Source organism: Eulemur rufifrons, chromosome 30 (genome assembly GCF_041146395.1).
Source record: "Eulemur rufifrons isolate Redbay chromosome 30, OSU_ERuf_1, whole genome shotgun sequence".
NCBI lineage: Eukaryota > Metazoa > Chordata > Mammalia > Primates > Lemuridae > Eulemur > Eulemur rufifrons.
This window is the reverse complement of record NC_091012.1, coordinates 131329675-131352571: the sequence shown is the minus strand read 5'-3', so window position 1 is coordinate 131352571 and position 22897 is coordinate 131329675. Positions and strand designations below refer to the sequence as shown.

At 39.8% G+C, this 22897-nt stretch overlaps 2 protein-coding genes and 1 non-coding gene across 7 annotated transcripts in view; 2 read left to right on the top strand and 1 right to left on the bottom strand.

The window, feature by feature from the left end:
* Nucleotides 1–12674, top strand: part of TXLNG (taxilin gamma) — a 45232-nt gene extending 32558 nt beyond the window's left edge. For both annotated transcript variants that reach the window (XM_069462790.1, XM_069462789.1), the window contains 5 exons: nt 3325–3444; nt 5760–5834; nt 7595–7687; nt 9675–9770; nt 11182–12674. In XM_069462790.1, the coding sequence (XP_069318891.1) occupies nt 3325–3444; nt 5760–5834; nt 7595–7687; nt 9675–9770; nt 11182–11505 (708 nt within the window). In that variant the 3' untranslated portion in view covers nt 11506–12674. The remainder of the gene's footprint in view (nt 1–3324; nt 3445–5759; nt 5835–7594; nt 7688–9674; nt 9771–11181) is intronic.
* A 64-nt stretch (nt 12675–12738) lies between these two features.
* RBBP7 (RB binding protein 7, chromatin remodeling factor) overlaps nt 12739–22897 on the bottom strand; it is a 28029-nt gene continuing 17870 nt past the window's right edge. For 2 of the 4 annotated variants that reach the window (XM_069462792.1, XM_069462791.1), the window contains exons 7-12: nt 22304–22430; nt 22107–22184; nt 21408–21484; nt 18757–18814; nt 15534–15644; nt 12739–14844 (exon numbers count right to left, since the gene is read on the bottom strand). In XM_069462792.1, coding sequence (XP_069318893.1) covers nt 14776–14844; nt 15534–15644; nt 18757–18814; nt 21408–21484; nt 22107–22184; nt 22304–22430 — 520 coding nt within the window. In that variant the 3' untranslated portion in view covers nt 12739–14775. The remainder of the gene's footprint in view (nt 14845–15533; nt 15645–18756; nt 18815–21407; nt 21485–22106; nt 22185–22303; nt 22431–22897) is intronic. The other 2 variants (XM_069462794.1, XM_069462795.1) reach the window with 1 other exon arrangement.
* Nucleotides 18282–18386, top strand: LOC138379365 (small nucleolar RNA U13). The gene has a single exon (XR_011232128.1). It is a non-coding gene; the product is annotated as a small nucleolar RNA U13 (small nucleolar RNA).

Here is a 22897-nt window from a genome sequence, read left to right as displayed (position 1 = left end):
TTCAACACCTTCTCAGCATTAGCAAAATCTTCACCGTTCACTGCTAATGTAAAACCACTGTCATGGGATGTTTTATAACTTTCATGTATGTATAGTGGATGGAAGTCAGTGGTTTAATAGAAAATAATCAGGCACCACGCCACCAGAATGACTAATTGCAGTCATCACTTGATGGCCCTGGCGTCACTGGATTTGGATAGGTGAGGTAATTTTCTAGGAGACATGTTAACTACTACTTCTCTTCCATGTGACATTGGAAGGTTGCAATTTTAGCATACAGATGGTTTCCCCTTATCCAGACTAATAATGAATAAATAGTTGGCCCCAAAATACCCTGTATCTTAGACATCTATGACAATCTATACAGTATCCACTACCATTGCATTACACCTGTATACATATGTTTCAGATTTGTCCCCCCACCGCCCCCCGGACACAGGGTCCCATTCTGTTGCCCAGGCTGGAGTGCAGTAGCGAGATCACAGCTCATTACAACCTGGAACTCCTGAGCTCAAACAATTCTCCAGCTTCAGCCTCCCAAGTAGCTGGGACTATAGATTTGCACCACCACGCCTGGATAATTTTTTTCTTTATTCTTTGTAGAGATGTGGTCTTGCTGTGTTGCTTGGGCTGGTCTCCAGCTCCTGGCCTCAAGCCATCCTCCTGCCTTGGCCTCCCAAAGTCAGTTTATTTTTTTTTTTTTAAGTGAGGGTTTAATACTATTAGATCCTATTTCTAAGCCCTCACACATACACCCATTGAAGTAAAAAGTTTATTGGAAGGACCCACAGCTGCTGAACTTGGCCATCGGCCTCCAATGCAGACTTTTGCAATTATTTTACAATCTAGTCTGGAAGTTCAGAGGTGGTGTCCAGATAAGGAAATTGGTGCTAACCTGTTTTTTAAAGTTCCTCACTTTTGGATTAGAGGTCAGATGGACAGGGTTAGAGGCTTAGAGGCTTTAGGTCTTTTAAATGCCTTTAAAGTTAATAAAATCTTGTGCTTTTGTGTGTGTTGTATACCTTACAGAAATGGATTCAAATTGCTGATCCATTTCTGGAATTATCCATTTTTTTAAAAAAAGATAGCTGATTCAAATTTTAAAAAATCATGGCATCTCTCTATAACTTTATCCAGTTTTCAACTCAAACTTTATATTAATTTATAGTTTTATAGCCCTTCAAAAATTGCTAGTTTTAAGAAAGGTTTTATTTTTATCACTTTCATAGTCTTTTGCCTTTTTTTTTTATATAGACTTACTATTATGGAAAATTGCAAGCTTAAAAAAATGGCTTCAGCAGATGAAACCATAATTTCATCTGTACTCCCCTGGATTATTTTGAAGGAAATCCAAGGTGTCATATTATTCCATTCATAGGTATTTTTTTTTTTTTTTTTTGAGACAGAGTCTCACTTTGTTGCCCGGGCTAGAGTGAGTGCCGTGGCGTCAGCCTAGCTCACAGCAACCTCAAACTCCTGGGCTTAAGCGATCCTACTGCCTCAGCCTCCCGAGTGGCTGGGACTACAGACATGCACCACCATGCCCGGCTAATTTTTTCTCTATATATTTTTAGTTGGCCATATAATTTCTTTCTATTTTTAGTAGAGACGGGGTCTCGCTCTTGCTCAGGCTGGTCTCGAACTCCTGACCTCGAGCGATCCACCCGCCTCGGCCTCCCAGAGTGCTAGGATTACAGGCGTGAGCCACCGCGCCCGGCCCGCATTCATAGGTATTTGAGTGTGTAGCTCAAAAAGATGAGCATTCTTTTTTTTTTAATTATTTTTTCTTTCATTTTCTTTTCTTTTTTGTTTTTCCAATCTTTACTATGAGAACCTAGATAAGAACTCTTTTTAAGCATTGCCACAATACTATTTTCACACCTGAAAAGTTAATTATTTAATAATAAATATCTGGTCAGTGTTCAAATTTTTCAAATTGTCTCCTTTTTAAAAAAGACATTGTTTCAAACAAGATCCAAATTCCATCCATTTCACTGGTTTGTATGTCTCAAGTCTCTAAAATATAGGTTTCCTCTTTTTCATTCTTGCAATGTGTTTATTGAAGAAACTTTTTTATCTTAGAGGTTAAATTCTCTTTTTATTAGATTATAAAGCCCTCAATTTTTAAAAAACGATTTTTATTCTTGTTTAAGATGACAGTTTGCCTCATCACAGATGTAGTGAATTTAAAAGTTAGATATTTTAAATCATATTATTTGTGAGTCTCATTTATTTTTAATATTATAGAATGTTCTTTTTTTGGTCAGGAAATAATTAATAATGATCAAATTATTTGCAGGTGAAGATCAATTATTTGCTGTGCTCTCCTCAGTACTTAGGCTACCTTATTACCAGCTAGCATTTTCAGCTAGAGAGGGAATTGTTCTGATGGTATTATTGTACATCAGTAACCCCTTAACAATTTTGTTTGCAAATACTGATGTCTAATGTGTGCCAGGCACCAACCACCTTACATAGCTCAACCATTGCATTTACTGTGAGTATCCCTTGTCCAGACAAGGGCAGTGAGCTTCAGCATGGGGAGGAATTTGTCCAGGGCCACACACCATCATGCCATGCTGCCTCCGGCTGAGAAATTTGAGAAAATTTAATGGGGAGAAAAAAAGGAATTGTGTACATGATGTATGGGTGTAATAGTTTGATCTCTTTATCTTGATGCAGTTTGAGCCTTATTTTCAGCGTAGGGCAGACACAGGAAGTACAAAGCTGGTGATGGGGATAGCCCACCTTTGACAGGGCCAGGCACAGGGCAGCAGTGAGAGGGCAGTGCTCCTGTGGCTGTGGGATGGTTTGCAGAGTCACTCCTTTTAGCACAGGGACAGAAAGACCCAGTGTTCTTAGCTACAGTGGTATTAGCAGGAAAGCAGGATGTTGTAACTTGTTTTTTTTTTTTTTTTTTGAGACAGAGTCTCACTCTGTTGCCCGGGCTAGAGTGAGTGCCGTGGCGTCAGTCTAGCTCACAGCAACCTCAAACTCCTGGGCTTAAGCGATCCTACTGCCTCAGCCTCCCGAGTAGCTGGGACTACAGGCATGCGCCACCATGCCCGGCTAATTTTTTGTATATATATATTTTAGTTGTCCATATAATTTCTTTCTATTTTTAGTAGAGACGGGGTCTCACTCTTGCTCAGGCTGGTCTCGAACTCCTGACCTCGAGCGATCCACCCGCCTCGGCCTCCCAGAGTGCTAGGATTACAGGCGTGAGCCACCGCGCCCGGCCAGGATGTTGTAACTTGTATTATTTCCTCTCCACTGTGTTCCTTTCTTCGGTAAATGATGGGAAAATTTTTCCTCTTCCCGTAGCATATTGATAAAGTGTTCAAACATAAGGAACTGCAACAACAGCTTGTGGATGCCAAACTTCAGCAAACGACACAGCTGATAAAAGAAGCTGATGAAAAACATCAGCGAGAAAGAGAGTTTGTAAGTTCTACTTCTTTTTTTTATTTATTTGTACAAATTTATGGGGTACATGTGAAATTTTGTTACATGTGTATAATGCGGAGTGATCAAGTCAGGGCATTTAAAGTGTCCATCTCCCAAGTACAGTATATTTTTAAGTATAATCAGTTCTACTTCTTAAGAAATTATTGCCAAAATTGTAACCAAAGCCATTTAAAATGCTTAAACTTATTCTATGTTTAATGTAGCACCTGGGGCATGCTGATTGGTTTTTTGCTCTAGATTGAGAAGAGAGGGAGAGAGAGTGAGTTAGAAAGCATTCGGGTGTTTGTTTGTATTTAACTTTTTATATAGAAAATATACTGGACAGCCTGAGCAAGAGCGAGACCCTGTCTCTACCAAAAATAGAAAGAAATTATCTGGCCAACTAAAAATATATATAGAAAAAATTAGCCGGGCATGGTGGCGCATGCCTGTAGTCCCAGCTACTCGGGAGGCTGAGGCAGGAGGATCGCTTGAGCCCAGGAGTTTGAGGTTGCTGTGAGCGAGGCTGACGCCATGGCACTCTAGCCCGGGCAACAGAGCGAGACTCTGTCTCAAAAAAAAAAAAAAAAAAAAAGTTCAGAAATAAACTCATACATCTATGGTCAATTGATTTTCAACAAAAGTGCCAAAGGCCAGGCGCAGTGGCTCACGCCTGTAATCCTAGCACCCTGGGAGGCCAAGGCAGGAGGATTGCTTGAGGTCTGGAGTTTAAGACCAGCCTGAGCAAGAGCGAGACCCCGTTTCTACCAAAAATAGAAAAAAAAATAGCTGGGCAACTAAAAATAGAAACAAAAAATTAGCCAGGCGTGGTGGCATGAGCCTGTAGTTCCAGCTACTTGGGAGGCTGAGGCAGTAGGATCGCTTGAGCCTAAGAGTTTGAGGTTGCTGTGAGCTAGGTTGACGCCACGGCACTCACTCTAGCCTGGGCAACAAAGCGAGACTCTGTCTCAAAAAAAAAAAAAAAAAAAAAAAAATACACACACACACACACTGGAGAGATTAGACCATGTCAGTGGAAAGACCTGCACTTGCTTGATTTTTTTCTATGTTTATTTATTTCACTTCCTAGGTAGTGGTCATCAGTTTCACGAATTGTGCTAGTATTTAGCATATTAAATTTGGTAATTCAGTTTAACAACAAGCTTACCAAACATAGGTCTCCTAAATATGGTTACTTTTTTTTTTTTTTTTAAACAAGTAACTTGAAACTAGGGAAACCATTTGTTTACTTACTCTGATATCATTTCTGATAAAATTTTAACAGAATTCTCTATACCCTAATCACTCAGCATTGTTTCCAGAGTGTATGTTCACATTATATTGCTTGTCAATAATTGTGAATACAGTGGAAATCTTATTAGGTATGTATATTTAATATGTGCAAATTCAACTATACGTGCTTATCCAAAAAGATAATAAAAGAAATAAATGATTGTAATAACCTGGACTGTTTGACCCAGTGTTCACTCAAGTAGCCAAGGCCCCAAGGTGAGCACAGAGTGAAGACTCCGTTCCTGCGTGGCCCTCGTGTTATGAATGTGTCATGCTGAGTGTAAGTCTAGGGCTCAGAGAGACACGGTTTTCCCAGTGTGGTCCTTTCACAGGAACTGACAATGGTATTCAGTGCTCAACTGAAAAATGATTATTACGTCCAAAGCTGGAGTATAAATTTTACACAAACACACGTATACGTGTGCACATGTATGTACTTTCAACAGGACTTTTCAAAGCTTCTTTGGACTACGTGTGTGACAGTTTACTTCAAGGACTGAATTTCACAAGTGCCTACTATGCAGCTTTACTATATAGTTTTCTTGAAAACCCAAGTACTGTGTATAAATGAAAGCGCCCATCCCCACTCCCCCATTTTTAAAAAAAAGTGCTCCGGAACTGAGTGTCAGATCTCATTGCTTTGCTCCCTACACTTTCACCTTGCCTCATCTTCCCTCTCAGGGAGTACAGGGGCATTCTACGTCCCCCGGATAATGTCAAGATCCCTGGCCATGTTCTCTGCTAATACTAGACATCTAATTATTTTCACCTAAAATACAATAATTTAACTCTGGTTTTATAAACCTTATTAGGTCTCCAGGGTACTTTTTCTGCTTTAGCAGTAAAAGATTATTCCTACATTCCTGTGTTAACAAGTGGGACAGATTGAAGATACAGATAAAAATATCTACAGATTTGTGGTTCTAGAAGGATGAAGCCTAACTGTATGGTCAGTCATTCAACGTTGTAGATATCTGCAATTACTATTAGCATTTTGCCAGAATGTTTCTGTTTTCTAGTTATTAAAAGAAGCAACAGAATCCAGGCACAAATACGAACAAATGAAACAGCAAGAAGTACAACTAAAACAGCAGGTAACTTGGCAGCAGAAGATAGAATTTGTAAGAAAAATTGTTGGTTCATTTGATACACACCTTGAATCTCCTCTAAGATGGTTTTGGTTTTTCCCAGCCAGAGCTGACCAGAACTGAGTAAGAGATCACATGTCCCTTTTGGGATTTTCCACTTCATTTAGGGTAACCAACTCATCCCTGTTTGCCCAGGACTTCCCTGGCTTTAGTACTAAAAGTCCCGCGTCCCAGGAAATCCGTGGTCTCGGGGCAGACTTCGATGGTTGGGCAATCTAGATACTTCTTTTCTTTCTCGGTCTGTTCCCACGTGTGTCACCTGATTTCCCACTGAAGGAAAACTGATAAATCTCCAGATTTTAGTTCCTCTGTATCAAGTTGAACCACATGAAATTGCAAAAGAAGTCAAGAATATTTGACTTCTTTGACATATAAAATGGCAATTTTGTATAGCTTAACCTAACACCTTTAGAATTTTGTGCTATGAGCACATAACCTATTCTGAAAACTGCATATGGCCAGGCGAGGTGACACATGCCTGTAGTCCCAGCTACTTGGGAGGCTAAAGCGGGAGGATCACTTGAGCCCAGGAGTTCAAGGCTGTAGTGAGCTGTGATTACATCACTGTACTCCAGCCTGGGTGACAGAGTGAGCCTGAGTGTCTAAAAAAAAAAAAGAAAAGATCCTGCATAGGACCACACAGTGTGCTCCCACGTAGAGTTGTGGTGGTGGTGGTTTTAATCACGGCCCTCCCTCCTTTCAGTCCAGGTCCTGTAGGGTTGCCCTCTTGGATCTTTCTGTGTGGCTGCCTTGCATGGAATGAGTAGCAAGTGCTGTTTCCTTACTCAAAGAAAAAGGTATAGCAGAGACTTCCCATGTCTTTACAGACAGGCAAAATTAGGCGTTTGTACCTATAATTCACCCTTTTTTCAGTTAAAACTACATTATGTTCTGTTGAAAAAGTATTATTTATTTTAAAGGTTTATTATATAATAAGTTTCTTTAAGCACTCTAAATTAGCTTTCAAATACACTGATTCATAGAGACTGCCGTGAATCTTCATGAGCATCTCTTTGGAGTACTGTTTTTCTTTGGGCAAGTTTTACAATGTGGTGATGTTAACTTCCTATAAAGCTAGCCTAAGTTAGAGTGAAAATTCAGGAACTGTCAGTGGAAATCTTAGAAACTTTCCACCATAAGTTATGATCATGCCGGAAAGTGTCTAGGAGATTTGAACCCCTCACTTATCGGCCCAACACATTCAGTTGTCCAGGTAAATGAGGATGAGAATCAGTGTGGAGAAGGTGTAAAGTCTACAGATGGCTTTGGATGATGTTCTTGAACGTGCGAGTCATTGATAATGCTGCAATAGAAGTCACAGAGGGCCCTCTTACCAAGCCCCCAGGCTAGCTCCGATTCTGTTGTGCTCTCACCAATGTAGCTTCTGTTTGTGATCTGTGTCACCCTGAGTCATTTTGTTTCCTTTGGTGTCACCTCCTTTTCCTGCTACCTAAATGTGGCCGTCCTTCCCAAGAGTATCTCATTCTCTGCGCTTACCATGTTATTTCCTAAGTTTTAATGCATTTCTGTGGGTTGTTAGAACTTTAGCCATCTGTGTCTGGTGTCCCAGGATTGGGTGTGCATTTGTTCTTATTTCTATCACTTTTAACCAGTAAATCACATTTAACCATATTACATTCATTTGAAAGTTTGGGAATTTGAATTGTTTACATGGAACTCAGAATATTTCATACTTTTTTCTATAGCTTTCTCTCTATATGGATAAGTTTGAAGAATTCCAGACTACCATGGCAAAAAGCAATGAACTATTTACAACCTTCAGGCAGGAAATGGAAAAGGTATTTGCATATTTTTAGTAGAATATGACATAAAAGGTAATTTATATAAGCTCTTTGAAGTATAATTATTACTTGGATGAGTTTGTTGTGATTCTGTCTTAAGTTTATCTTTTCTGATCCTCCGGTGGCATTTTCGGTCATTTTGCCCTCAAAGTATCCCATGTAGCTAATGATCGCTATGCTCTTGGAATTAATTCTATTTTTGTTACAGTGAAATCCTCTATTTAATATAATTTGTCATTAGAAATAAAGTGATGGGTTTTTTTGTTTATTTGTTGTTTGATTTGTTTTAATCACTTTGTAGGATCACTTTTCAGTCCTTTCACAGAACTGTGTCCTGGGAGATAAAATTATTTAAAGATACCCAAGTCCAGAAAAATAAATATATATTATCATTAATTGATAAATGTATCAGTGTTTGTTTCTACCTATCTTTAGCTTTTCTTTTTTTCTTAACTTCACTCTTACTGAATTTTCTCCCCCAACCAAACCAATTCTTTGGCTTTTGTTGCATTTTCCTGCCTATGTTAAGGAAAGAGATATCTTTGATCTCAAACTAAGAACCAGTTCTATACATAAATCTCCATACAGTCATCCATTTACCCTTATTTTACTTGGCATTTTCCCCATAAAATGGGGGACTTTAAAAAATGGTGTTGGGTGGGAGAAGTACAGCAGTGCCTGGCACCCGGTCAACAATTCAACATATGTCAGTCATGACAGAGTTTACCTAGTGGTTGAGAGTGTGTGCTCTGGATTGACGTCCCAGTTGTATCATACAACGTGTGACTATGGACAAGTTATTTAACCTTTCCATGTCTTTCTGTTCTTTCATCGTTAAAAATGGTATAAAAAAAGACCCACCCTTCATAAAATAGAGTATTTCAAACAGTGCTTGGCTCATTAACATGTGCTCAATTATCATGTGGTTGAAGGGTGCTCAAATTACCATCTTTAGGTATTTTTAGACCTAGTAATCTGGAGAATTCCATGAGCAGCAGATTAGTTCTGTCTGCCAGTCCTTTCAGGCTCCCATGGAGGGGGGGAGCTGTCAGGCATAGCAAAAGTGTCATCTGGAGTCCAGCCCGGGCTCACTATTGAGGCGGAACGGAGTTCCAGACGGGGACTCCCAAATTTGCTATCCTTCTGGAGAATCCTCTGGGACTGGACTGTGGATCAGCTCTCAACCCCGATCTTCCCACAGCCTTTGTCCCAATTTGCCTTGCGGCAGTTGTGTGTACCTAAGGCACAGGCATTGGCCATCTTACCCTTGATCCCTTACCAGCACCTGGCTCAGTGCCCGACTTGGATCAGGGCTGGTGTGCAGTCAGCGATGGATGAAGGAACACTGCGAATGTGGCTGACGGGCATAGATAAATCTCATTCTGAATTTCTGAAAACTGTGTTCTGGTAGCATAGGCTTAAGAACACTTCCCTGATTTTTGGACTCACTTTAGCAAAATGGGAAGTAAAACAGTCTTATGGGTTGTGAGGATGACCAAAGCTCAAGGATTTACTACTTCTTGGTCATTGGAGTCTTACTAAATTATGCTGCCTCTGGTTTGAAGCTGATGTCGGAGGTTGTGGTAGAGCATCAATTCTTCATCTTTTGTGGGGCTAAAAATCATTCATCCCAAGAATCTGAGGAATTAGTTTAATGAAGAGAAAACTCACAATCGTGGGCATTTTTCACACAACTTGGAGAGCAGGAGGACTTGTCTATTGCTACCTCCGGCCTTAACAGAGTTCAGTGTTGCTGCCCCTGGAATTGAGATTAAATTTGTCTTTCTCATAATACGAAACCCCTATTTTGGTTCCGCCCTAGGAGCTTCTGAGATGAGCTCTGCTACCGACAGACAGGCACAGCTGTCAGCTGGGCGAGGCAGGTGCAGGGGACGGGCATTAAGACATTTTTGTATGGTGGGATGGAGTGTCGATTTAAGAAATGGAACTTGGAATTTAAATTTGCAATTGTGTTGATTTATAGATGACAAAGAAAATTAAAAAACTGGAAAAAGAAACAACAATATGGCGTACCAAATGGGAAAACAATAATAAAGCACTTCTGCAGATGGCCGAAGAGGTGAGATGGTTTCCTGCGACTAAGGTGTAGTCTTAGTCCTGGGGACTCAAGTTCAGGTACCTATAGGGCAAGGGACATGGATAGTTGAGGACTCTGGCCAGAGTTGGGGTGGGAGGGGTTACTGAGTGTTGTCTTTCCTGGCAGTTAAGCTTGGTTTAGGTGCAGGGCCCCCAGGGAGGAATTGAGCTGCTTACTGCCCAGGCAAGTCAGCCCAGGCCTGTGTTGGAGACAGCTGTAAAGCATCTAGATTTTGCTTTCTTCTCCAGCAGTGGCTTCTCAAACTTGAGCTTGCATCCAACTCTCACTTGTTAAGACCAGGATGTCTAGGCTCCACTCTGAGGCTGATTCACTGGGTTTGGGATGGTGGGAGAATCTGCCTTTCTAACAAGCATCCAGGCGATGCCAACGCAGCACATCCAGGGGCCAGGCCACACCTTGGGAAGCACTCATCAGGCTTCCCAGTGACAGCGCACAGGCAACTCAGGGGCCTATCTTGACTTAGTCTTTCAAAAAAGCAACAAAGTATTTTTTGCCAGTTTTATAAAGCTGAAATGTATAGCTTGCTGTCACTAAATTTCACACCTCCAGAAACTTGACAGGTCTAGTTTATAACATTTCACTAGAGAGAAATGTCGGGGCACACGTACACAAGAATCTTGTTCTAATCTAAAAATTGGTAGAAGAGAAATTCATGTAGAGATGAGCCATTTTGTTTTTATTTAGGCCATTAAGTTTGTCTGCTAGTCTTTGTGAGGAGTATCTTGAATTTTCTTTCTTTTTTTTTTTTTTAATTGAGACAGAGTCTCACTTTGTTGCCCGGGCTAGAGTGAGTGCCGTGGCGTCAGCCTGGCTCACAGCAACCTCAAACTCCTGGGCTCAAGCAATCCTCCTGCCTCAGCCTTCCAAGTAGCTGGGACTACAGGCATGTGCCACCATGCCCGGCTAATTTTTTCTATATATATTTTTAGTTAGCCAGATAATTTCTTTCTATTTTTAGTAGAGATGGGGTCTCGCTCTTGCTCAGGCTGGTCTCGAACTCCTGACCTCAGGCGATCCTCCCACCTCGGCCTCCCAGAGTGCTGGGATTACAGGCGTGAGCCACCGCGCCCGGCCTTGAATTTTCTTAATAGCTCATCAATATGAAATGTCTTAAAAAGCAGACTATTTTTTTAAAAAACATGACAAAGAGGGAACTTTTTTGTCACCTTAGAATAATACTATGTTAAATATCATTTGGGATACTTAGATACGTATGCAGTGAAGCTAGCTAGCTAGAATGTTAGGAGTCTGAAGAAACTGAATATGCTCAATAGGTGAGAAAACAGGTATAGCTCAGCTTAATTTTTTTGTATGTAATAACCTGATTTGTATTTAATGAGGTTATGTAAATCCTATCTCTCTTTTCTTACAGAAAACAGTCCGTGATAAAGAGTACAAGGCCTTTCAAATAAAACTGGAACGGTTAGAGAAGCTGTGCAGGGCTCTTCAAACAGAACGGAATGAGCTCAACGAGAAGGTGGAAGTCCTGAAAGAGCAGGTCTCTGCCAAAGCAGCGGTTGGGGATTTAGTGAGGCCTGGGGTGCGGCCTTGCGCTGTCCTGGATCCTCACAAGGAGCGGAATGCTTCTTGGAAAAGGGCCCCCGGAGTGCATCTGCAGGCCAACCCCAAGTCAGCGAGCGTGAAGCCAAAGCCCTCATGCACAGGCTCTGCTCCAGGCATAGAGTCGGTTGACTAAGATGAGGTGTGATCGCTGTATTGAGAGATATATTTTGTGTATAACTTTCTCTGTTAGTAGTAACCATTGGTTTTGTGGTGAAAATTTTCTTACTTTTTCTACCATATCTGTATTTTCTTAGAACTACTGGACTTATGTGGTACAGGAGGCTGCTTAGCAGTTCTGAATAGTTTTAATCTATGAATTCTCCTCAGCTGTGTTGCACATCTGCCTCATTGCCCCTTCATTGGAATGCATGTGTTCATTGCCTCGTCCTTTCTCTTCCCTACTCCTTGCACATAATTATCCTAATTAAAATTTCACTCAAGACAGGGCCGACCATTACAAAGGAACGTTGTTCTGACAATGGTTCCTTGATGTGAAAACAACAGTAATTTAAACATCTTGGCACCCGTTAATATTATTCAAAGAAAGAAAATATCAAGATGATTAGTTTTGTCTAATAGCCCATTTAAATGCCAAGTAAAAATAAAACTAGTATTGGGCTAGAAACAAGCATAGCATATTTGATTCAAATTAGATTTGATAATATTTATACCACTCAACAAATTGAGATGGCCACAAGCCTAGAATCCCTTTAAGTTTTGGCAAAACATGTATATAAAGATGTCACTTGTGAACAAAGTAGTATATACAAGCAAAGCATTGGACAAACAGGCTTAATGTTTATGTGACTAAAAGTAGTCATTCTGCTTTGGTTTCAGGTTAGAACCCACATGTGGAATCCCAACCACTGGGGGCTCACACTGTAGGGGATGGTGGTTTATGTTTGATTTCCATTTGGGATCTGGGTACATATTTTGCACTTCCCACAGAAAGCTGATTATTCCTTGAAAACTGCTGTTGACGTTTGCAGTCACTTTTAAGTCCATTGTCAGTTTAAGACAATGGGGGTAAAGTTATATGTCACTTTCACTAGGCAAAAGTTCCTCAACTAGCTTCTGGCTACTTGAAAGGTGTTAGGAGTCCCACCAGCGAAGTACTCCAGGGTTTTTGAAAGGGAGTTTTAATTGTGGATCAGTGCCTACCTGAAACTGACTTCATTTCTGAAACAAACACTGGAACCAGCACTTTTACTTTGGGAAAACTTAGCAGAGTGTTAGTTAGTCAGGATCTATTACTTATGCTTTCAGGCTGTTTCTCACCCCTTTCTTGGTTACTTTTTTTTTTTTAAAGGAAAAAAGTTTCATCAAGGTCTATATGTACACTTGGAATAAGGGAAAATCCCTTTGCTTTTTTCAATGTTTAATGTGGCTCAGTTACACAAATGATTGATCAGACTGCACTGATGAAGTTTTGACTTTGTCCCTGGTATAATTTGCATTGAAATGCTTTATGAAATAAAAAGGTTCTACTAGAACTGATGTTAGCACATTCCACTGAGCAAAACTATCAAACTGACACTTGTTAAATTGCTTACTGGACTGAATAAACTCTGGTTTGTCCAGTTAAAAGGGTTTTCTCTTTGTTAAAAGTTTTATTTGTAAAGTCCTGTCACATTCATGGTTCTAAACTGGGTTGAAAGAATTGAAAATTGTCCAACAGATAGGAAACGGCGCCTGGAGTGGAGAATTATACCTAAGCTTCTACCAACAGTCATGTTAATCGAGGGGCCAGACAGCAGAGGAAAAGAAATCCACCAAGTAGGTTATCTAATTACTCTGTCAAAATGAGTCGGAAGCAAAAATAACAGCACCCTCTAACAGCCTCTTATAAACACCCCCTTCAGCTACTAAATGAAATATTGGACTCATTTCCCCAGGGGGAAGAGAAGGCATATATCAGAAATATAATCTACCTTAAAATTAGTACTAATGATCACATTTCACAAGAACTCTGCTGGATGTACAGCTCTTAACGTTTTATTCAGCCATTTGTGTAGCCCACCACGTTTCTTTGTGGTGCTTGTCCTTTGTGGAAGATTGTAAATCTTAGACCTGTTGCATATTTTCAAGGGCTTTATAAAGCAATGTGATTAACAGTACTTGGCCTGCTGCTTTTGGCTTACTATGTATTTTTAGCTAGATGCTATCGTAACGTTTAAAGGATATGGATTCTGTCTGGGATGCGTTTGGTGTCCTTTCAGAATCTTTCCTCCCATTACCCTGTGAATAAAAACAAATGGGGCCCTCAGAGGAGGACACCCTAAAGCTATCACCTCACCAGCCCAGTGTTGTGGCTTTGTAGCACACCCTGTTATCTACCATATTCTAGAACACTGTAATGCTACTAGGCTGGCCCAGAAAAGGTTTAAATGTCAAATTCACTTAAATTGCATTTGTTTGCACCGTCATGGAATCTTGATGTGTATTATTTATGGTGACAGTAGATTACAAGGTGTAGAGAAAACTTGCGTCTTGGATAATGGACCGTTTCATCCTCAGACTTGTAGGAGTACACTTCTTGGTCTCGAGACCAATATTTTTCAGTTATGTATGCAACTGCCTTTATTACACCTGGTTATCACAATTCAACTCTCAGGTGTTGCAGAAAAATCTACCTCTTTCAGACTGTAGATGGAAATAACTGTGAAAAAAAAATGATGCAGATATCTTCTAGTTTGTGCTAAACACACTGCTTTATTTTTACAGCCCACGTCTTTCATGAGGATATGAATTGTTAAGAGGCAGTCTTGTTTTGCTTTTCAAAGACATTTTGTAGAGATTTTTCACTAATGTGAATCTGATTTTATCTACTTGATTCTGTATAGATTAAGTAAATATGTATGATAAATTTAACAGCTTCTGTGTATTCTTTTACTATCCACGTGGCCTTAATTGTGTAACAAGTCCAAAGGTACAATTTTACCCATTTCTACTCAAAGTAGATATATGTACACACCTCCCCAGCCCTACACCAAGCTTATAAAAGAATAAAGCAAATTTTATTTTAAAACTTTATTTCTGCAAAGCCAATCAAGAAGTGTTGGAAGGAAAAAGTGTAAAAGTTATTCTTGCATATTTGGGAACAGCAAGCACTTAGTTTGAGAAAATGAGGACTTTCAACAGTTGAATCAAAGGCAGTACACCCTGCTACTTGTATTTTAAAACAATGGTAATGTTGTTTTCTTAAGCAACATTCCTTTCTTCCCTAATAGCTACAATATGATACAGTACGCAACAGCTCACTTGAAAGTGCTAGAATCAGAAGGTAAAGAACGCCATAAGCCATCCCACTTAACTTCCTACTATACAATGCCTTTTTGGCGCTTGAGAAATCAAGCATTTGTGTAGCATTACATTCAATAGAAACACATTTCGTACTTTGGGTTTAAGATCCTTGTCCCTCCAGTTCCGATGTTGTGACATCAGACTCTTCATCATTGTAAATATTTTCAGCCTGGAGATAACCAAATAAATTCACAGGTAAAACTCCCTATGGTTTTCACAAGATCATCTAAAAACAGAATTTAATATCTATCCAGAAATTTACTAGTTTTTTTTCTTTTTACGTGTCCCCCCCCAAAATTTAAAGAAAAGGTAGGCCAGTATGTAATTCCACACATACACCTAGCCTGCCATGCATTACTTACTTCGATCATTGTTCGTAAGAGGCTTTTTCCAAAAGCATTTCTAGCATCAGTTAGGGGGATCTACAGCCCTGATGTTTATGAAAGGCTTTGGTTAACACCTAAACACCTTAAAAATGTCAAGTACTTCGCACTCATAGTCAGAGAACTTGGTATCATTTGAATGCCTTGACATTTCCTTCCTGTATCCCTCATGCCCATGACACAGTACAGACACTGGAGACAGTGATGCTGAGACCCCAGCGGATGCAGACTGCAGCAACAACAATCAGAGCAGATGCTGCATCGGTACAGAGGTCTCTCCTGACCCAACAGGTGCTATAAATAGTGGACAAAGCACCAGTATGGAACTGAAGATTGTGTTATTAAAACAGGAAAAATTATTTTAAACTTTCTATAAATGTTAGGTATAATACGTGCTATTTGAAACAATCCGATCACATCACTGGTAAATCTCTGCCTTACAAAATAGTCATTCAAGAAAAATATTTTAACTCACCATTTGCCATATCTGCATGATGTTATCCTCAGACACTGAGCAAATGACCCAAGGCTCATTGGGGTTCCAGCTAAAGTCTGAAATCTTCGCAGTGTGTCCTCCATGAATAAACTGTTAATAAGAACAAAAAAAGCTTTGGTTTCATGTACTCTTCCTGTTAATCCTGATTCTTGTATTAAAGATTTTAAAAATAGTTTTTACAGCATCAGTATTTCAACTGCGGGCAGGGGCACTGTGCCATGGTTTAGATTTAGAGCGAGGGCTTTAAGCTCAGTGATCTACCCCACCTACTTACTTTGCAAATTTCCAAACCTTCAGAAAAGGTGGTAGAACATAGTACAATGAATACCTGACCTGTACACCCTTCACCTCGATTCACCAAACAATAATATTTTGTTTACATATGCTTTATCTGTATGTGCCTGTACAATGAAATGGCTAAGTACCTCAGCCTGCATCCCCTAAGAATAAGGTCACTTCCCTACATAACCACAGTGCCGTTTCCATACTGAATATGAAGAACACTAATCCGGCCGGGCGCGGTGGCTCACGCCTGTAATCCTAGCATTCTGGGAGGCCGAGGTGGGCGGATTGTTTCAGCTCAGGAGTTCGAGACCAGCCTGAGCAAGAGCGAGACCCCATCTCTACTAAAAATAGAAAGAAATTATATGGAAAGCTAAAAATACATATAGAAAAAATTAGCCGGGCATGGTGGCGCATGCCTGTAGTCCCAGCTACTCGGGAGGCTGAGACAGGAGGATTGCTTGAGCTCAGGAGTTTGAGGTTGCTGTGAGCTAGGCTGACACCATGGCACTCACTCTAGCCTGGGCAACAGAGTGAGACTCTGTCTCAAAAAAAAAAAAAAAAAAAGAACACTAATCCAGCATCAGTCGCTGGTATACAGTTAGGTAATCAATCTGTTTCGAGGACGTCATGTTACATACACTTCTACACTGGGCCTACCTGAGCAGTCTCCTGGTTCTCCCCCTGCTCACTTTACTAAAAGAAAGGCATACCTCTTGCCCAACCTCAATCTTTCCAAGGTACACTGCCCTGGGATGAAAGAAAATCCCTGGGGCTCCAAAAGTGTAGCTCCAGGGTCTCCCCATAAGTTATGCCTAAACCAAAAGAACTTTGCTAGAAAATGCTGAAAGAGGCAGTCTTATTTCCTGCAAGAGACGACCTCATGGGAAGAACTGTGCCTTCTTTACTTTAGAATTAAGATTCGGAGTAAACAGTTCTTCAAGGACAACATTAATACATTGTTTTCAATTAGGAAGTTACTCTTTCTGACAAAGTCTGATTTGATTCTTTAGTTTGACAATGAGGTGTCTGCCAATTAGGTTATCTGCAATGTAACTATCTAATAATCTTATTAGTTTCAAAATGAGGTAAGGGTAAACAGCTTTTCCAAAATACTGTTAAGGGGTACACAAGTGAAAATATTTTAAGATCACTAGGGCTTGGAATACATACAAGAGTCACCAAAGCAAGATACTGTTATATTAAAATTATAGTTAGACTACAGTTGACTACTCCTAAATGTCCCCCGATTTTAGGCTCTCTTGTGAAGAGCAAAATCCTAGTTGATTTTCTCAAGGACCGTGAAATTGTTGCAGAGCTATAATGTACAAAGTACTACACTTTCCTCTTCCCGTGATAGCAGAAAATAGCTGGAAACCTTGAAAACATTATGCTAAGTGAAAGAATCTGTCACAAAAGACCACATATTGTATGATTCCATTTATATGAAATGTCTAGAATAGCCCAGAGCCAGAAAGTAGATTAGTGGTTGCCAAGGGCTGGAAGAAGAGGGATGGAAGGTGATAGCTACAGTTTCTTTTTGAAGGGATCAAAATGTTCTAGAATTGATTTGTGGTGATGGTTGTGTAAGTCTATGAATATACTAAAAAAATCACTGAATTGTATGCTTAAAATAGAGTAATTGTACGGTATATAAATTATCTTAATAAAGCTGTTATCAAAATAAAAAATAAGTGAAATAGCTGGGAACGCCTTTTCTACAAAATACTTAAAAACTATGAAGCCTTGTTTCACAAAACAGACTTTTCAGAACAAGTTGCTCAATACAGAAAAAAGTAATATTCAGATGCTACCACCTGGCTATGGCAGTGGTTTATTGAGAAATGCTCTTCTTTCCACTTAGCTTTGACTTGAAACCCAGAGAAATACTCTTCTTTAATCAACAGTGCTACAAACCCTGAACATGCTGGGAGGTCTGTGTCTCATCGCTCCCAGTTTCTGTCCAGAGCCGCTGGGACATGGCAACTACCCGGCTAAGGAATAAAAGGGCCAGGGTGTTTGTTCAAGGTGGACATGGTGGGCATCTTCTGTGGGCAGGGCTTAGTCTCAAGGGCCTTCTTTACCTTTTAAAACTTGTGAGCAAAGTACAGGTACACAAAAACTAGTTCTGTTACAATGATGAACGACTATCTGCCAAATGACTGGAAGAGACAAATGTCGAATTTAGAGCAAGGACAAAGAATCACTGCTAAGTCCTGCAATGTTTCACAGAAAAGTGTACACTGAAGGACTCAGAGAGACAGGGAGAATGAGGAGGACAGACACCACCACATAATTATGCCTTCAAGGGATAGAGGAGATGCGAGATGATTCAATTAGAAACAAGAGGGAGATGGTGGGCACTGCTGGTACCAAGAAGGTCAAGGGAGCATTCATTTTCTGGGCAGGGAACTTAAAAATCAGGTCATTAAAATTTTTTTCCAGATCCTTTTGTAGTTCATAAGCATGATGATTGGGTTTTCACGCGCATGCGTGAGATGTGCCTCCCTTTAAACCTTGTTACGACATCGGCACATTACCCGTCTGACATAAAAAAAAAAAAAAAAATTTTTTTCCATACTGTTAGAAAATGTTAAGTATTGCTAACTGAAGAGCAATTATACTCAGCCCCAACCCTCAAAAATATTAGAGTTAAAATCAGTGAGAAATTACTACACACTATCCCCCAGGACCTCAAACTACTCTCAGTGAAACATCTGTAAAAACCTACTGGGCTTCCTTTACTATTTCCGATAAATGCCAAAGCCCAATCACAATAACCTCCAGAACCTCCATTTTGAAATCATCTGCAACAGCTAGAATTTTGAAGTTCTGGCTCATTTTTGAGATAAATGGACCAATGACAAATAATCCAATCTGCATATGACATTTCATCTTCCACAAGACAGCCAAAGCATACCAGGAGTTCTGGAGGCCCATCTTCTGCATCTTCTGCTGATTGCTCTTCTCCAATTTTACTATTAAGAAAGAACATAATGCTTTCATTATTGAAATTCTTATAGCATGAATGTATACTAAACCAGTATTAGCCCAGAAAGCTATCTTAAAACGCACACACTCAAAAAACCAATTTATTTTTATACTACAACAGTTTTTTATTTTTAAAAAATAGAGACAAGGTCTCATCATGTTGCGCAGGCTAGCCTCAGTATTCCTGGGCTCAAGTGATCTTCCTGCCTCAGCCTTCTGAGTAGCTGGGACTACAGGTGCACACCATTGTGCCCAGCTAGGGTTTTTATATTAATTATTTGGTGGGAGGATGGGATGTTTACTTCCTGGAAGTGAGTTAGAGTTGTTCATAATTGAAGCTGCAAAATCAGGAATTATTGTTAATAAACATTAATTCAAAATTCTTTCAATATTTTAACCTTGTTGTTTACTGCATTAGAATTAAAAGGTGAAAAGTATATTTTAAAAATCTACATATGAAATGGTGCACAGCCCCTACACTTCACTCTTAAAACTTTTTGCATTCCAGAAGTGAAATACAATTACACATCAGTACTACAGATCTGTCTAAAGATATGGCAACAAAACAACTTTAACTATGGAATGTATAAGCCAAGGAAAGGCTTTTAAGGATTTTCTTCTTCTCTAAAAAAAAAATTTCAATTTGCAGAATTTGCCAGTTACCCCAACAGTGAAATCACTCTTTAAGTTACTTATCAAGTGCCAGCTTTATCTTATATCCAGCCAAAAGATACATGTGATAGTAATAACCACATAAAAAAAATTCAAAATACACAGCCTTCCAAACAAGACTTTCTTTTTCCCTTCCCATAAAACTGACCAAACACAAACCTAAACATGTAGGCTTGCTAGACAAGTATATTTCTCTTCCCCCTGTCAGGAGTATAGCTGCTAACACCATTTTAATCCTGAATTTTATCTAGTGTAACTTTAGTATTAAGTTATGGGCTGAGAGTGATAGCTCATAATCCCAGCAGTTTGGGAGGATCCCTTGAGGGCAGGAGTTCGAGACCAGCCTGGGCAACATAGGGAAAACCCATCCCTACAAACAATTTAAAAATTAGCTGGGTGTGGTGGTGTACCCCGGTAGTCCCAGCTACTCTGGAGGCTGAGGCAGGAGGACCACCTGAGCCCAGGAGTTCAAGGGTGCCGTGAGCTATGATGGCACCACTGCGCTCCAGCCTGGGCACAAAGCAAAACTGTCTTAAAGAAATAAAAAATAAAAGTTATGAATGAATTATAAGAAATTATACATAATGCCCACAAATTACTAGCACCTTTAGGGGCAATACAGTTGCCAGGGCATCAGATTTTCAAACCTTGCTGTAACACTTCACACAACCACTATATAATTTTGTCTTAGGTTTTTAATTTTACTACTAAAATTGTTTTTAAATAAAATAGAATAATGCATCCAAATATCTGGTTTAAAGATTTTCTACATCTTCAAGTATCTTTCATAGTGAGTTAGTTCCATAAGAACCTTTGAACATTAGATGTTTTAAGTTTTACACGCGATTTGAGCATTTTATTCTGCAGTGTCTCTTCCATGCATTGAAGATGGGTCTACTGTCTCTGTAATTAAGGCAGCCTTAGTTTTAATATACAGGTTGAGCATCCCCAAACCCCAAAATCTGAAATGCTTCAAAATCCAAAACTTTTTAATCACTGATATGACACTCAAAGGAAATGCTCGTTGGAGCATTTTGGGTTTTGAATTTTCAGATTTGGGATGTTCAACTGCTAAGCATAATGCGGACGTTCCAAAATCTGAAAAAAATCCAGAATCAGAAACACTTCTGGTTTTGAGCATTTCAGATAAGGGATATTCATACCTGTGCTAAATTTAGTCCACTTCAAAACAATACATTTAATACAAGCAGGAAATAAGGGTTTTTTGGGGGTAATTCTATGATTTAAACCTAAGATAATGACATCTTATGGAGAAATATATAACCGAGCAACTCTATAGTGGTTCTAAATGCTCAGACAAAAGTAAAGGTGTCTGAAATTCTTAGAACAGCAACTCTGAAGTCAAGCAACTTAAGAATTGGGAGAAAGTCATACAATGAGCCCTGGAGAACATAAGCTCTCTGACAGCATGGGCTGTCCTTATCCCCTTCACAAAGGTCTCCCTAGCAGATACACAACCCACAGCAGGAGCTCACATCTGCAGAATGAATCAATGAAAGCACAGAGGAGCAAACAGTACAAAAACTCTTGGAAGTATAGTCCTGCTGGTGTACTATGAGATCCAGTGAGACATGAACAGCTAGCATTTATTCCTTTCTATAGCAAGAGTGTTTTAAATATAATCATCTGGATGCAAAATACACACACACACCCTTCATGCCTGAATATCAAGAGATAAACAAAACTCACAACAAAAATTTATTTTACGGTCCATTTGCTGATCTACTTCCTTTTATAGAACAAAGGCTCTTTAGGAAGGCACTTAAAAGTTTAATATTAGGCTTATTGAAGTGGGATTAGGAAATCACTTTTCAAGTTTATGAATCATTACATAACCTGCCAGATTAGCATGTTTCTTCAGTGTCTCGTCATAGGACTCTGCGTTACCTTAAATCCCACACATTCAGGCGGCGATCAGTACCACTTGAGGCCAGAATAGTTTCATTATGCGGAGACCAGTGGACCTAGCAATAGGTATTTTGAAAATGTATTTAGTGAATCATCCGTTGCTAGGTTTGTGGCTATTGTTCTAATCTGTGATATTTTCCCATCTTGTGCTCTGTAATCTTATCCTCAGCCTAAAGCCCTCACCCCCTTGTCCCAGCCCTCCAAGTGCTCTGAAACAGCCCAGCTCCAGCCTGTCCCCAGGAAGGTTGTGATCCTCAGTACTGCGCAACTCAGCTAAGGGTTCCAACAAACTTACTCACCACCATAACCATCCCAGAAGCTTTTAAAATTTTCAGTGAGGTATCTCTTAACCTATGCAAATCTCTACGTTAAAATATATACAAGACATTTTTTCACTAGTGGACCCACCAATACCTTAACCGAAGAATCCTTGGATTTTGCTTTTCAAACTGATCCTGTTTTGTGAGGATTTTCCCTCTACTTCTGAACTAATAACCTCTCAAAAAGCTCTAAGTTATTTCCAACTAGTTTACTTATAACAGTAAAAGAGGAGCTGTCAAGAAAAAAAAAAAAAAAGTCCCATGCCTTCCATATAAAAGAAAAAATTAAAACCCTCCCGCCCCCAACCCAAAAAGTTACTGAAGCCTGACATACAGACACCAGAAAACAGTTACGTACCTGGAAAATTTCATCCTTATGTGATTCAAAGGTATGGAGTTTTAACTTTAAGTTACGCAGATCCCACAAAGCTACGGTCTGAAGAAAAATGACAAATAAAAATGAATTTATTTCTGCGCTTTACCTACTAGTTTTCAAATATCTGATTAAAGCACAAGACAACTGGTTTTGTAAACAACATGCAAAAACTTTGAAACCTTATCCGCAGAGCCGGTTGCTAGAATGAACTCGCTGTAGGGATTGAACGAGAGGCAGTTGACCTCAGCAGTGTGCGCATCCACCAAGTGGCTCGGTTTGGAGGTGGTATTGGACCTGGTGTCCCATCTAAAACACAAAGATAGAAGGCACACAGCACCCAAGGAGGACGCTCAAGCCTCCCAAGCTTCTCACACACTCACACTGGGCCCCAGGTCAGTCGGCATCGTTCTACTCAGTGCCATCGACACATTCTAAATCTACGGAGAACTCAGGCTATATTGTTTCTGGTTCCTCTTTTATTAGATTCCTTGTTTTAATTACCAAGCATACATAAAATATACACTTTGTAGAGAATAATAGAATAATATAACAATTAACTATCTACAACTAGCCTTGACAAATTTCAGTATTTTGTCATATTTGCATCAGATATTATTTTTTTTATTTTAAAAAATAGTTGTCGGCCGGGCGCGGTGGCTCACGCCTGTAATCCTAGCACTCTGGGAGGCCGAGGCGGGTGGATCGCTCAAGGTCAGGAGTTCGAGACCAGCCTGAGCAAGAGCGAGACCCCGTCTCCACTAAAAATAGAAAGA